This window comes from Tinamus guttatus, unplaced genomic scaffold (assembly GCF_059628265.1).
Source record: "Tinamus guttatus ecotype Peru unplaced genomic scaffold, ASM5962826v1 Tinamus_guttatus_pri_ptg000386l, whole genome shotgun sequence".
NCBI lineage: Eukaryota > Metazoa > Chordata > Aves > Tinamiformes > Tinamidae > Tinamus > Tinamus guttatus.
In genome coordinates, this window is record NW_028288920.1 from 308,369 (window position 1) to 324,637 (window position 16,269).

The 16,269-nt window shown below is 48.2% G+C and overlaps 1 protein-coding gene across 1 annotated transcript in view; it reads right to left on the bottom strand.

The window, feature by feature from the left end:
* Positions 1 to 13,908, bottom strand: part of DTNB (dystrobrevin beta) — a 117,051-nt gene extending 103,143 nt beyond the window's left edge. The window contains exons 1-5 of the mRNA XM_088530763.1: positions 13,820 to 13,908; positions 11,561 to 11,641; positions 9,584 to 9,801; positions 6,712 to 6,793; positions 1,005 to 1,159 (exon numbers count right to left, since the gene is read on the bottom strand). Of these exons, the coding sequence (XP_088386889.1) occupies positions 1,005 to 1,159; positions 6,712 to 6,793; positions 9,584 to 9,801; positions 11,561 to 11,641; positions 13,820 to 13,886 (603 nt within the window). The 5' untranslated portion in view covers positions 13,887 to 13,908. The remainder of the gene's footprint in view (positions 1 to 1,004; positions 1,160 to 6,711; positions 6,794 to 9,583; positions 9,802 to 11,560; positions 11,642 to 13,819) is intronic.
* Positions 13,909 to 16,269: the final 2,361 nt, after the last annotated feature.

A 16,269-nucleotide genomic window follows, 5' to 3' on the forward strand; every position in this document is an offset into this window, starting at 1 on the left:
CGGGAATGGCGTTCAGGCCCGCGCGCTTCCCGTCTCCGTAGGGACGGCGTTGGGAGCGCGCTCCAGCGGGCCCACGGAAAAGCCCCCCGCTCCGGGCGCCGCGCTTTGCTCCGTGAAACCACGGCAAAGCCTCTTCCCAAGGGAACCAACGCGCACACGAAGCTTCCTGCGGCTCGGGGGGACAAATCCCAACCCCACCAACGCGGATGAGCTGTGGCCCTGATCTCCTCAATCGGGGCTGTTTCCTATTGAGTCGCACTCCAAATACACTAATTCCCAATCAGCTGAAGTTTAGGAAAAGCGACTATAAACCCTCATTCTGAGCATTTCAGATATATTTATTCCAGAACATGACCAGAATCTAGATTCAGATGTAAAATAGCTTGGACATAAGATTATCTAGGCTCACGTTTACAGTTGATTTAAGGCTTATTTACACTATCTAACATTATCTTGGATTAGAAACACATACTCAAAACAATTAAATTACAACTAAAATGTAGAGATAAGTGTAGTCTCTGGGAGGCCTTTTAAGATCAGTATTACTACATTCATTCAAAAAATTACATGAAATGGAAATATTTTGGAAAAAACGCAGTCATACTAACAAGCACAAGAGCTAAATAGGTTGTCTGTGCACAGCTTGTTCTTTAAATCAGTTTATTTTTGTGCAGCCTCAACCAGCTCTCAACACACCAAGAAACATGAAGAGCTGAGGGGGAAGCAGTGAAAGGCTGTTTCATGTTATGGACAGAAAGAAGAGTTTTCCCTTGTCACTCTTCTCACGGGTACAAAAAAGGCCTGTGAAAACGGGTGAACATAAAGGATTTGGCACCATTCCACCGCCTGGAGGCCTAGATGCAGTACCTATAATTGAGCAGACTTTCTCCAAACTGCTGAAATACTGCGCATTGCTCCCGCCAAACCCCTCCGGTGAAGAGGTCCGGGCCCTTCTCGGGAAGCGGGAGCGCGAGGAGCGGCGCGGGGGCCGCGCGGGCCCGTACCTGCTGCGGGAAGCACGTCCGCACCGCGTGCTCCGTGTAGCCGAAGGAGGGCCCCTCGAACACGGCCGTGGGCAGCTTGAGCACCTCGCGCAGGAACTGGTCGAACTTGGCGAACACGAGCAGCCCGCTGGAGTCCGACACCTGGGAGAAGACGTCTGCAAGAGAACAGCACAAACCGCAGCGCGCGCGGCGGGGTGACCTCTGCAAGCAGGAGGAGGGGACGCGCTGCTCGGCGAGCACGGCAGCTCTTCACCCTGCTTGCCATACGTAAGCTATACACTACAAGCTATAGACTTTTCCCCAAGGTACATTCAAAGTGGGGAATTTTTTACTTGAAGTTTTAGTCATTTTAGTATTTTTTTTTTCATTTTTACATAATGAAAATTCTCAATTGCTCTCCACATGGTAAAAGCATCAATTAAGATCTAATCCATTAGAATCATTTAGCTCCAAAACGACCCTGTGTTCTGTAGAGGCCACTGCACAGCACATGTTCACCGAGACCACACGGGTGTGCACGTGAACAAGATCCAAAATCCTCACCTATTAAGCTCATAGATGGCTTATTATCCGAAAAAGGAAAATGGACTTTACTAGTCTGCACTCTCTTGGGACAAAAAGCGTTTCGCTGGCCTTGACCTCAGATTTCTCCTGTTTTATTTGTGCTGCAGGAACGAGAACTCACTTGCTGGAGGTGACCCTTGTCATGGGGAGGAAGAAAGCTGGGAACTGTGGGCAAATTCCCGTATTTCAGCCTGCACCCATTGCCTCTAACCCTGTCTCTAGGGCAGTTACAGAGACCTGGGCGAAATTTACTTGGACCAGGATTTTAACTGTCTAGATACCTCAATGTGAAGATGTTTTTCTCAACTCACTGCTACCCGTTGTAAAAGTGATGGAGAGCCCTAAGACTCATCCAACCAGCGGAGCAGTCAGGCCCTCCTGTGCTCCTGCTCTCATTCCCTCACTTTTTCCAGCCCTCCACAGAAATCCCTCGAGTCCAGCAGCTTTCTCATAGAGCCAGTGTCCAAATTACCTTAAAGAAATTAGGCAGAAAGAATTTGTTACGGAATGGAGAGAGACTGTAACTGGAGGCCGGGTGTTAAAGGATACGTATTGTTCAAGAAAAACAGGAATATTGGGAAAAAGACGGTTGGAGGCTCTCAAAGGAGAATGAGGTCAGAGCAGGAAGCATTAGCCAAGCTGTGCACGGATAAACCAGAGATGTCGGGATCAGAAATCTCTGCGTTTTCAGACCATGGAGCTGGGGCTTGATATGCACGGTCAGGTTCCGCTCTGGAGAGATTCCCAAAAAACTGCACTCCCATCAGCAAGAGGGAAAACGTCCCACGGTGAGACGATCCCCCCCTGCGGCCGCTGAGCAAAGAATGCTGTTATTTAAGACACCATAAATAATTCAGCTTTATAGAGGAAGTATCGACAGAAAATAAGGGTGGGGGATTAAAACTATGCCTGTAAAAAGGATTTTATCCCAAATGGCGGATTTCCAGTGGGGAGATTATTGAAATCTTAGTCTAGAAGGTGGGAGTCACGGGTGCTCTAAGTCTAGATAGTTATCTGGAATCTATACCACAGGATAAATGCACAAAACTGAGGGGCAGGCCTGAAGACCTGGTGGATGGAAAAATGTCAAGTCCTATTAGCAATAAGGAAAAAAAACAAAAAATCCAACACAAACTGGGAGTTGGGTGGAGTACTAAAAAATGCTGCATCTTGGAGAGTTTTAGCCAAGCACAAAAGTTATATTTAACCTGAAGAGTGAATGTGGAAGCCCAGACAGCTTCAGTAATGGATACAAATGGCAATTATGGAAATAACTGCAGCTAAAAAGAGAAACAAACCTGCAGAATCTCAACCAAGATTCACTCCTGAACTGGCACCTGTGCAAAAATGAAGCCCCAGCAATAAAGCTGTCAAGGTGAGATGGGGGGAACATGATGGGAACACGACAGGGCTTGTATTTAAGAAAGGGACAGAGATAATCTGGGTAAATAGAGTCTATTAATCAGAACTGAACAGTGTGCAAGGATTAAAAAAAAAAAAAAAAAAAAAAACAAGATTTCAGGGAGAAAGGAATGAAAGCTATGGAAATAAACCAGGAGATAAACAGAATATAGCAGAATAAACAGAAAGGGAGCTAAATAGCACAGGCTATATCAAGGGTAAAGAACACTAACCTATTTCTCGCTCTCATAAGAAACATGATTTTCTAGTCAGAGCGAGGCTGAACTCATCCTCGTGGGAAATTTCCACGTGGGAAGTCACTAGTGAGATTGGAGAGGCCGGAGGTGAGTGTGATAACTGCACAGGGATGTCCTCCGTGGAGGGCAGGATTTACCTTACAGGACTCTGGGATGCAGGGGAGGCCCAAGGGGCCGTTTCTCAGGATGCCTTCGGGTCACCTGCTGCTCAGCAGCACCATGAGGGCCCCGGAGCTGCTGCTGACGCGGTGTCACCCTCCCCTTGTCACATAGAGCTTCACCTCAGCGCTACCACGTTATGAACAGAACAGAGCCTGCCACAACAGGCCACGTGTTAGTATTGCTGTGAACCACTCGTTAGGATTAAAACGAACCACCTCTTTACTCCCACTCCTCCATTTAATAAACAGAGAAATAAGTGAATGAATAAATAAAAAGCTTCTAAAAATCCCAATCCTTCCACTGCACCAAAGCAAAAATCCGTATCCAGGCTAACGCATCTGCTGCAGACGAGCTCCGAAGCCTTTCCTGCTGCTTGGCACCTGCAGCTCCACAGACAGCCTTACCAGAGGGAAGAGGGGAGCTGGGAGCAGGGGAGGCCCAGCAGGGATCGCAGCGCACGCGGGACGGGCAAGGGGGAAGCTGGAGCGACCTGAACCCAAGCCTTGTATTTATCTATCTATAAAATATACTGCATATTTATCTGGAATATATTAAAATCATCTCTCCATCACAACATCTTCTGTCTTTTCCATGCAATTTGGAAATTTTGCCATTTCCTATCTGAATTCACCGAATCCCAGAACGGTTGAGGTTGGAAGGGACCTCTAGGGATCATCCAGTGCACCCCTGCTCCAGCAGGGACACCCAGAGCACGGGGCACAGGGGGCATCCAGGCGGGTTGGACATCTCCAGAGAAGGAGCCTCCACAGCCTCTCTGGGCAGCCTGTGCCAGGGCTCGGGCACCCTCACACCAAGGAAGTTCTTCCTCACATGGACATGGAGCTGCCTGGGGTTCAGCTTGTCCCCGTTACCCCTTGTCCTGTCACCGGCCACCACCGAGCAGAGCCTGGCCCCATCCTCCCTACATTCTCCCCTCAGTTATTTGTCCATGTTGCTCACATCCCTCTCAGCCTTCTCTTCTCCAGGCTCAACAGGCCCCGCTCGCTCACTCTTTCCTCACACGACGGCTGCTCCAGTCCCTCCATCACCTTCGTGGCCCTGCGCTGGCCCCTCTCGAGCAGCTCCAGGTCCCTCTTGTCCTGGGGAGCCCAGAGCTGCCCCCAGGGCTCCAGGTGCCTCCCCAGGGCTGAGCAGAGGGGCAGGATCCCCTCCCTGGCCCTGCTGCCAACGCTCCTCCTGCTGCAGCCAGGAGCCCATTGGCCGTCTTGGCCACCAGGGCACGTTGCTGCCTCATGGGCAACTTGGTGTCACCCAGGACTCCCAAATCCCTCTCATGGAGCTGCTTTCCAGCAGGTCAACCCCTAATCTGTGCTGGGCCTGGGGCTATTCCTGCCCAGGGGCAGGACCCTGCACTTGTCCTTGTTGAACCCCACGAGGTTCCTCTGTGCCCAGGTCTCCAGCCTGTGTTCACTGTGCTTCTCCCCCTTCACCTGAGCTTCATCAAGATTGTACCACGTCAACCCTATGAGACCCTCAGTCCTGATCCCGAATGCCACCAGACCTGAACCCCGCACTGCTCATTTCCCACAGTTTTCCATAGGAACTCCCCTGCAGGCTTGGCTTGGGAATGTGACAGGCTGTGTCTGCCCCGGCCGGGAGCCCCTGCCCTCACGTACACGGCTCCTCTCTCCTCACAGCCTCCCCACGTACCCGGCCCGACGCGGGGCCCACGAGCACTGCAGGGTCCCTGGAGCTCTGGATAGCCTGGAGCTTCCTACCGGAGCAGGGCAAGGAAAGGGGCGCGGAAGGACCGGGGCGCTGCACGCCAAGCAGCAGAAACTGCAAATCCTACCGAAATTATCATCGCGGAGAGGACTCTTGTAAAAAATATATTTGATAGAACACCACCACTTCCCTCATTTTCCACCCAAAAAAAAAGAGATTTCATAGAGGCCTGGTCAACTCTCTCCATTATGAAAACTACCCTGAGAATATCAAATGGGGGGAAGTCAGAGTGAATGAATGGCAGAGAGAGGAACTCAGCTTTAATGCCTTTTTTTTTCTTTGTTGTTTTTGATTTTAAAGAATAATGCTTTCTTCTTCAAGCCCAAGAGCCATATGATCTTTGGATGCACAGCTTCGTTTTCCCAACAAAAGCATGTCAGGAAAACAGGGACAGCAGATACTGAGGTTAGGTCCCGGAATTACAAGGCAAATTAAACAACTGATGAGATTTAAGAAAGAATTAAGTAAAGGCAGGATAACAGGGACATAACGCTGTAAGAAAACAGTAGCATCTACTGATACTGCTCAAAGGAATTTCCTTCAACTTGCCGCAATGTCAAATAGGAAATTTTACAAAGAGGGCTTTTTTACAACTTCGAACACTAGGAAGAAAAACAGACACTATAACATGAGAGAAAACGGAACACTAAATGCTCAGATTTTGCTTTTTTAAGTCCGACAGATCTGTTCTGATTTTACAGTCCTCCTGATGTCTTTCCACAGCCCTGCTGTTCCCTTTTGAATCAATATTTTAGAGCTAAGCATCATTCTCTGGACGGTATTTAGCTGCTGTCTGACAATCTCAACAGTTTATTGGCTCCTATAACATCTAATTGCAGTGATTCATTAGATGCAAGAGACAACCCTCTTCCTGAGTGGACAAAGTTTGCATCTTTTTCCCCAGTATTTAATCCTGCGTGTTTTACAGAGGTACTTTTAACATACACTTAACAAGCCTTAAATAACCTCAGTAACATACGGCTGCCCTCCACATTTAACACACTAATCTTTACTCACCTGCAGGTTTTATTTCTAATCAGAAGGAGTTTGAAAACTCAAACAAAAGTACTCCTTGCCATTGAGACATACAGAACACAGTAATTGCTACTGAAGGACAAAAGACAGCATTTATGGATAGTATTGTTCAAGGAAAAAAAGAAAAACTGGAACTAAGACTGAGGACCAGACAATAGAAAGGCAATAAAAGAGGCAATAAAAATAAAAGATAAAAATATGAAGTCAGTCTCAAAAAGTTTGGAATTAATCAAACAAGAAGATGCAGAGCCCATGAAGCAGAACCAACACCCCCAGAAAGAACGACGGATAATTTCAGATTATAGTTAGAAAACCCAAAGCTGGAGCTTCACATTTCAGCAAAACAGGAGCCCAAACAGAGGCTGTTCCAGGGCAGCCCCAGGGTTTTGGTTGTGTTCCAGAACCGGCAGCGCAGGGAGCATCCCGGCCGCTCCGGGACACGGAGCAACAGCCCCAGGACCCAGCACCAGCAGCCGCGTGAGCGAGTCGAGCGCCCAGCAGGGCTGGGGAGCAGAGCCCTCCCCTTGCTTGCCAATACTCACATCTCAGTTTGTCCAGGATTTTCCCTCCGCACATGGTGGCTAACATGGCTTTCACGGAAAACACCGTCAGCTTCCCATGGCCCTCGCTGCGGAAACGTTACAGGAAAAATGAGCAGTTAACTGCCAGGAACAGAAATAGTGCAGAACAGGGAGAAGATGCATAAATGCCTGTCATTACTACTACGATCCAGCAAGAGCATTTAAATTGTGCCTCATCACGAACCAAGGTCTCTTGCAAACCCGCGGAAGCTGCAGGAGACTCATGTTTGTCGTCTTCGTCCCAGAGCTCTCCTGTAACAGGAGCAATCTTACATGTTTATCTTTTCCATTAAAATATATATGTCACTATCTATTCACTACATGTCTCTTCCTCTGCTACCTCCATGAGCTCAAATTCTCACTCCTTGATTTAAAGTCTGACATTCAAAGCCCGTCTTACTCTAAACACAGCCTTGCAATCGCCAGCTCGCTGGGAAGCCCTGTGACATTCCGCGTGCGCGGGGACGGGAATAGCCTGGGCTCTGCTTTGTTCCAATTGCAGCTAATCAGGCTGCTGTGCTAGTAGAACAGATGGCACAATTAGGGAATCATTTCCTAGCATCAGCAAGAGAAGATGAATTTGTCTTTGTGGAAAGGATGAAAAAGCCCTTCGAGGACCCCATGTTGTGTGGAAACACCTACGGACGTTATTCCTGTTGCCAAAGAAAAGTAAGTGTGGAAGTGTCAGGGAAGCAAGTGGCCAGGAGCACAGGAAAGGCCATGCATCAACCTCACCATTCCCTGAGCTCCCCTCCCGCTCCAGGGATCAGGGACAGGAGTTGGGGAACTTCTGGAATAAGATATCAAACAGCTGCAGGCCGGGGATTTTTAGCCCTAAACCCACTGTTACTGGGGAGCTGGGAGCAGGGTATTGAGCAGCACCCAAGGGCAACGGGAACATGCAGAGATGCAGCCAAGGGCTGCGTGGCTGCTGAGCGATTTATTCCCAAACAGAAATACTAAGTCAGCAACAGGGCCACAGACTGACAAAACAGCACGAAAGGTAGGATCACCTGCAGAAGAAAGAGGGTAACTGCGAGTAACCATTATTAAATGTATTTGCTCTCCTGTACTCTTATGGGAAACAGAGAGGAGAAAATACCCTGTGAGTGTTGAAAGAGGAGGGCTAGAAAAGCTCAGGAAGGGCATTCCCTGGAGAGCAGCTCCATGCAAACAGGAGCTCAGCACCGTGCAGATCAAACCCTTCCCGTGAACACTGCCTCGTGGTACTGCGGCGGTGACAACTGCAGGTGACTGCTAATGTGTCCTGAGAGGGGACAGCCCTATCCCTGCAGGGCAGAGCACAGCGCTCAGTTACAGGTCCTTTATTACAAGGGCAGATTACAGCCAGATTACAGGCCCCCAGCTACCTGGACCTGTGCGCCTGCTTCTGTGGAGATCCTGTTGATTAATTAAGAAAGGAAGATAATTTCCTCCTCCCCTGCACCCTGGCACCGAGGTGCAGTTATTAAACAATTTGCCAATGCCCGAAGTTGATTTCGTACCAATGCTACTCAGACTTCCAAATTCCCCTTTGCCAGGGAAAAGGGCAGAGCTTTCAAGACTTGAAACTCTACAAACAATCCCAAATTCTCAGATTTGCCAAAGGATCTGGGACACTTGTTCAATATAAAATCCATTTCTCCTCAGGTGCCAGCCCCATTAACTTGCATTAATTTACCATCCTCGCCAGCTTCTTGGCCTTTTCCAGCATGTTGAGGTCCCTCTGGATGTCAGTGCAACCCTCGGGGGTACCAAGCTCTGCTCCCGGTTTTGCACTTAATTAATGGGGTGTTAATCCTGGATGGAGCGTGAGGCCCTGGGGTGCATGAGCAGTGAGTGGCCTCCAAGACACTGCGTGTCCCAGGGCCCAGGGCCCTTACGGCCTCTCTCATATCCCACCCCAGGTGCCCAGGTTTCACTCTTGCCCCCTGAGCTTTGTGTTGGTTCCATCTCCGCCCGGAATCAGGAGGAGATTCTGCTGGAATCCCGGACTCTTTGGGGAAACTGGCTGCTCAGGAGGGAAGAATCAAAGCCTGGAGGCTGCAAGCAGAGTAACGGTCTGATCTCGAGGGCTGCAGGCTGCCCTGGGGCAGACTCCTTGCTCCCTCTACCAGCTTGCAGGCCACGAGCATTGCACACTGTTAGGGTAGGCTGCAAAAGCAGAAGAAAACAGAGGAGATAACAGCTGACGGTGAGAAAGATAGGAGAAAGGGAAAGAGAGGCAAGAGGAAATGCTAAACCACAGCCCCAGATTTGCAGTTGCGACTCAAGAGAGCTTACAACGATAACATCTGTCCAAGAAGGCTAACGCAGCAACCTGGGCACGAAACGGGCCGTGAAGCAACGGACCCGGAACCAGGAAGCCACGACACCTCTTTAACCCAACAAATGAGAATCTGTGGGGTCGCAGGGCATCACAGCGGGAGCTCTCAGAACGAGGCAGCTCCGTAAAACAGCCCCGTCGACCACGATAACCAAAACACCTCAACTTTCTACGACAGAGCTGTACCACAGTTAGGTGACAGTTGCCAGCACTGTCCCCAGCACGCTGCCGGGCCTTTCTGCAGCTCAGGCAGGGGCTCGCACAACCCGCAAGCTTCGCAGGCACTAAAGCAGCCTCCTCAAGAAGTACTTTTCAAGACAGAACATTGCTGCCGTGGCAGCATCGATCTCTGCAGGCTCTACTGCGATAACGTTAAACATCCAACACATTCCCAATTCCATGAAACTGGGAATAGTACATGGACAGTTTGCCAGAGATTCATGCAGCTGTTGGCCACATTATCTAGCTAAGAAGGAAAATCAGTTTTAATGCCAGGCGAAGAGTTACTGGCCTGTCATAGGCGGCGATGATGAAGTTGAGGAGGAGGCTGATGGATTGCTCCACGCTGATCTGGTGGGTGGAAGGCAGCCGTTTGTTCAGCTGGTAGTAGATGGAGGAAATGATCGTTTCCAGGCGGGACACGTTGATCTCCGTGTTATGATCCAGAGTGTTAAGGCCATTATCTCTGAAGGCTTCAATCATATTCCAGATATCAACAAGATGAACTAAAAACAAAGGAAAAAAATCAACTGTTATTCCTTAACACATGCAAGTTTATTTTTACGGTGCTGTGTTTGAATACCACAATAATTTTTATTTTCAAGCCAACAATTATTCATCTCCAAAATGAGAGACTCTTGGGTACTCATGGTTTTCCCAGCTGGTACAAACCAACGGTCTCAGTGGCCCAAGTCCTTGTGGGTCTTTCATTGCACCTTTGAACAGCTGCGTATTCCCAGAGCAAGGCTACACAAAGGAGAATTCATCTCAGAAAACATCATTTACATTCAAAATTCACTAAAGGATTGGTTACAACTACTAATTCTGGGTATGCTCATGGGACTGACCGTAGTGTTTCGGTATCGAGGGAGGCACTTGATGTTCCAGTTAAAACCTCATCGTTTCCAGCTGGTCCCAGAGCCAGGTGCAAGGCCTAATGCTTCATGCACATGCACCCAGCACACCAGAGCGTGCCCCTAAACTATACTGCCCTAGCACCCACCCAAGTGGTAACGTGCATGCAGAAAAGCCTCCTAAAGCCACAGCAGGGGATTGGCAGAAGGCATCACACAGTGTTTTAACTTTTTCAGAGCTTAAAAGGTTTTCAAGACTGCAGGGAAAAAAAGCTAAAGTTTAACAGAACGGGACAGAACAGTTACAAGGGACTCCGAGATTTTTTGATGATCTTAATTCATGTAAGACTGTTTGAATAATAGTCTGGTCTTTAACATTTCTCACACTAAAAGAGCAAACTACATTTTCACACCAAACAGAGCTCATAAATGCACAGGCTCATCTCCGTATCCATGTGGCTAAAGGGTACTCAAGGCACATGCAATGCTGCAATGCATTGGGCCTGATGTAGGTAATGACCCTAATTAGTGTATCTTAACACCTTGCTTTTACTGATTAAGGAGAGATTTCTTTCTTAAATACCTGTGGACAAGCAGTAACAGTTTTGCACAGGAATGATAACCCAGGCAGTAGACTAAAGCATTGCCCCAGTGGCTGCACAGACACCAGGTCAGCCGCGCTGCGCAGGGCTGCGGTCTGCAACGTGTGCACATCCTCCGTGGGCCTCCTCGGCCCTTTTCCTACCCCTTTCCCAACAGGGAGGCACAAATTTCACCTCAGTCACTGGGCAGGATGGAGGAGTTACCCCTACGTATATAAATCTGTGAAGCTCTGGGTTGTCCAATTCCATATGAGAAATAAAAGCTGAAGTACAGGCATTTTAGCCCTTGGATTAATCTCTGGTTTGGTGAGTTATACAAGGACAAAGGAACACAGAGAGAAAGAAAATATTCCTTAACTAATGGGGGCAAACTTAGGAAGTTCTCCAGGGTTGCTCTATCACATAAAGAGGGGATCTCGGTTAGGCCCCTTCCAGGCAGGAGTCACCCGACGTGTCACCATGTGCCTCTAGCTGTCACCTGCCCTGTGGGCACCACAACGAACCAGAGCTACAGCAGAGCTGGAAGCGCCTGTGTCCAGCAGCAGACAAAGCTGCAGCACCTGCACATGGCCAGCTCACCCGGGTGCTTCAGGAACTGAAACACCAGAGAGGAAAACTGAAGCTGTTACAGACAACAAAAGAATCACGGCCTCTTTTTAACTACACGTTTAATCTCCATTTGGTTCAAGCAACAACTAACACTGTCTAATGAAAGTGTTCATTCGTGCTGAAGTTAAATTCACATGGATAGAGCAGTTCAAACTACCGTGCAAGAAATTCACAAAGGTAATTAAGTAATTACAACTTACGATTACACCTTTTCTGTACAAACCGCAGTTTACAGGCTGTCCGATATGTAGAAAGTCTGATGACATCAAAGTTCTGAGCTCCTGTGAAGAAAGAAAAAGCTTGTATTTTTCTTTCCTCCGTAAGAAAAGAACATTAAGAACAAGGAATGTCATCCTGACGTTTTTAAGGGTTTAAAAATATCACACCTTCAAACAACAGTGTTAGATCTGAACGCTACCACCTATCGCTAGCCTGTAGCGTGCTAGTGGTTCCAGCCCCACTGTAGCTACTGCCAACGTTAGAGATTTCAGCAATTTCAGAAATTTGTGTTACACCAAGTTGATCTGTGCATCCCTGTAGCAATCAAGCAGCACGACAGATGATGCTGGGATGATAAATGACGTCGTTTTTAATTTGGAAGCAGCAAAGAGTGTGAGTTTGGAAGACCCAATTAATCATAAAAAAACACAAACGCCTTTTACGTGGCTGCTACTTAAATAGCACTAGCAGCTCTAATAAAACGTTCAGCTCCAGGATGTGCACGGTAACAACCCGTTATCCGTGGGCAGCAGCCCACACGCATCCTGCGTGGCACATAAAGACAGGGTCTGCTGCAGCCCTGGCCACTTCTCTCCAAGCTCACCGCCTGCATGAATGGAGAGGGAAAAAACAGGGAGAAAGGCAAGTTACTGTGGAACCCAGATACCCAGGAGTTACTGTTGAAATATATATACCTATGTATAGAATAAATAATAAACCATCCTCCTGAAGAAGGCATCCGACCGACACAGCCAGGTCACGCAACGGCGGCTGCAGGGACTCCCATGGGTGAGGATGCTCCTGCCGGGCGCCCCGCTACGAGGGGACATGGACAGCCAGGCACCGCGGGGATCCCGCCGGAGCTGGAGGAAAACTCCGGCTGCGAGGAGGGTGGGAAAAGACCTCCAGCTCCCCGCGCACCCCGCACCCTCCGTGCCTCGCTGCATCGTACGGCCCAAAAGCTTCCAGGCGGTGGCTCTTCCAAACCTTCCGGAGAAGGACGTGTTCTCCGGACAACCTGCGGCTCCATACGCATCCCGCCGCTCCGCGCGCTCCCCATTCCCGCCTGCCAGACGACTCCTCGAGCACCACACGAGCAACAGAACCGTCCTCGGGTCAGCCCGTGCCTACGCGGGCAAGCGCAAGAGGCACCGTGGCCTCTTTGGGATCACGCCACAAAATCTGCTGTTGTCTCAGCTCAGCAATAATCTAAACGTCACGTAAGTGAATTTGCTCCTTGACGAACAGCAAAAGGTTGCTGAGAGCATCAAGTTTATGCATTGCAATACGAACAGGAAAACATGTTAAACGAAGCAATGAGCACAACCAGAGAGGTTCTCAAGATTTTTAGCTACTGAGCCAGAGCTAAAAACTAGCAACGTGGTTCTGTTCTCTCTTCTTCGGGCCAGAGACTCAAATAAGGTTTCTGAAGGTCTTTGAAGAGAGTACCAGGGTGAAATACAACTATATGGTCTCACTTCAGTCCTGAAGGGACTGGTCCAAGGGGACAGGGTCCAAGGGGACAGCACCACAAATGCACAGAAGGGGAGCAAGCTGGGGAGCAATGCTATCTACTAATGAGCTGCACATGAGAATGAGCAGTATCAATCAGGCAGGGATAGAAAGGTTCTTAAAAGTTTAAGAATGATTCAGAAGTCTTCCAACAAAACAGCACCATGGAAATCTAGTTTATTAAGGTGAACAGCCTCTAAATGAGATTAAAGGACATGCTTGCCTCACCTAGGAAGTTTTATGTAAGTAACATGATGATGTGCAAGTACACAACCTTTAACTGGTAACTACCCACATCTTTTTAAAGCCTCACTCCTTTAAACTACACTATCTCTGGGTAGTTATTCGTATGTGTGAGAGGCAAAAATAATAATAATAAAAAAACCCTTCAGAGAGTTCTCTTCCCAGTCACACCAGCATTATAGTGCAAATTTAAGTGAACTTACCTTCAGAATAAAAAGACACTATAAATGAGAAATGGGAATGTTCTTTACAGAAAAGGCTTTGCAACACCTGGAAACACAGAAAATTTCATGGGCAGTCAAGAGCCAACCGCATTCTCCTCCAGAGCACAAATAAAGATCTAGCCCTCAGTGAGCATCGGGGTGCTTCTTGCTAGGTGAGGCCATGGCCTTGTGAAACCAGGATGGAAATGATCTGCTACAACAGGCAGAATGAAGCGCACAGTAAATAATAAGTGACATGACGCCTTCAAGTTTCTTACTTACTCATTTCCATGAACAGCTGTCTCTTCTCTGCCATCGTCCTCCTCCTCTTCCCACTCTCCTCAATCATTCTGGAGACAAAAATTGCAAACACTGTTTGTGCCAGAATTTCTTTCAAAAGCAACTTGCTGTGAGCAAAACTATTTTATTCATCATTCAAATATTTTGGTTGTATTTGGTAAATGAGAAGACAAGTAGAAACAAATGCCTAAAACCCTGCAGATTGGCATCTAGCCCCGGTGGTGTTCAGAGGCGAGACCATATTCTATTCCTTTTCTTGGCTGCCAGGTTAGTAACATTTCCTTACCTACAGTTGGCTGCAGGAACTTACTTAACTTTGAAAGTCTTTGCCCAGGTTCAAGTCACATCGGATAGAATTAAGGGTCTTAAAGACATGGGCCTCAAAGTGACAGACAGCAAGTGGAGCTTGTGCCCCAAGGCAAGGGAGCACAATTTAGCATCTCTCATGTCTTAGTTCATTATGTAGTCCTAAAGGACAGATGCTAAATTTTAATTAATTTCCATTGAAAACAAGGGACTAAATTCAGTATTAATGCAAAATTTCCCTGGAAATCACTATATTGTTCCTTTTACTCCAGATTCGCCAGATAATAAATGAATTTTTAAATGAATTTTAAAGGGGAGAAAAACGGAACACAATTATACCAGAATGCAACTCTGAAGAGAATTAGTCAGCTCATCCTCATGCAACCTGGCAGAACAGATTTTATTAGGTTTAAATGTCAACCAAGGGAAGGAAAGTCGTGTCTTGGCACCAAGTCTATACTCACCGACAGCCTGAGCAGCTTCACTCAGCGGTCTTCCACTGCCTGTTAATTATTTTCTGGTAAAGATTTTGCATTATATATTCACCCCCAAAGCCACCAAGCCCTTTCCCTTACCGACTCATAAAATAGAGCCAGATAATGTAAGATAAGAGAGCATAATGTAATCTGCATACGTTTTATGTCCTTATTTTTACTGCTGCAGAAGGAAACCTCAGACGCAGAAACAACGTGCCGCTGTATGGCTAGTTTTCAGGAAGTCCGTGGCATTTTTGCAGACATGTCAAAGTTCCCATTTTTCCAGCTTCCTAGATGAAGTGATTTTGTTACAGCAGATGAACCCATGCAAAGGAAACGTTGCAAAGGAAGCGCATTATCTTCTCCAGGTCCTTCCAAGGAAATTACCTCTACACGTAGATCGCTGCAGAGCCCATCCCTGGGAAACTGCCTGGGGAATCCACTTCGCTTTGTCCCTGCACGGCTCCCCTACCCTCACACGCTGCCTTCAGCTGAAGGGTTTTTGTTCAGGAACTGCCTGCCATTCCCGTTATTCCCTCATCATTTCACCTTGAAGAGGTGTCAGGAAGTTGCTTCACTTCACGTGCTGCTCCCTTTCCAAATTCCGCAGCACACGGACTACAAAGTGGGGATTAATTGCCTGGAGCAATTCTCCAATTCCAGAGCCCCTGGGTGCCAGCTATATCCACGAGATGGACTTGCTGCAGGAGCGACACAGCAGGCGCACAGAAACGCTACCACGAACACCCTTAATCATGCTCTAAAACCTCAACAATTCTGTGGCAAAGTTCTCATAGGAAAAGAGCACCGGACCACATCCCTCTTGCCCAAGCAGCAGCTGGTGTCCAAAGCAGCCCAGGGAGGCACCTAGGGAAGAAGCAGGAACGGGACAAGCACGCAGGACATGACACGCTCGGTTTTGTGGATCTCCCACAGGTCATCTCCCCTAGTCCCCTTTCTTCCCTGCTGAGGGTCCCCAGCTTCTTTTGTTGCACCTTCTACTCGGAGCACTTTGGGCTCCAGCGAGTCCAAACGAAGAGACGCTGGACAGAAGGGCTGAGCCAAGGACAGGGCCAACCAAGTCACGTCTACAGCAGTTCTGCTGGGTGTAACCAGCAAAGCTGGGGACAGAAAAACGCAACAGGCTGAACAAGGAGGCAGGAGAGAAGCGAGGGCCAACACGGGACTGCAGCTCTGCACAGGAGCCACCGGAACGGCAGCGAGTAGCGGGCGGAACACACGGATTCTTATTCGACTTGGGAGCGGAGGGGTCAGGATTGAAGGTGCTACAGAGAGCAGAGAAGACGGCTTCTCCAAAACACTGTAAGGCACAAGCTAAGTTTTTCTATATCAACAAAGTATAAAAGTAAAACGCGTTTCTTTTTCCCTTAGCTCTGGATCCCTAGAAGCGGCAGCAACCACTCCATCATCCCCAGTGCAGCACGGCTGTGAACACAGACTTTGCAGGTGCTGACCCACGCACACATCAGTGGGATTCCGAGACGATCAACACTGCATCCTAGTGCAGGTGGGGAGGGAAACGATCACAACCCCACGATATTTACCACTATAACCCTAACCTTCCTTTACGCCTACCATTGCATAGGCAAAACCCAAGCATGCCAGATACTTTTTTTTTGTTTTGCTTTG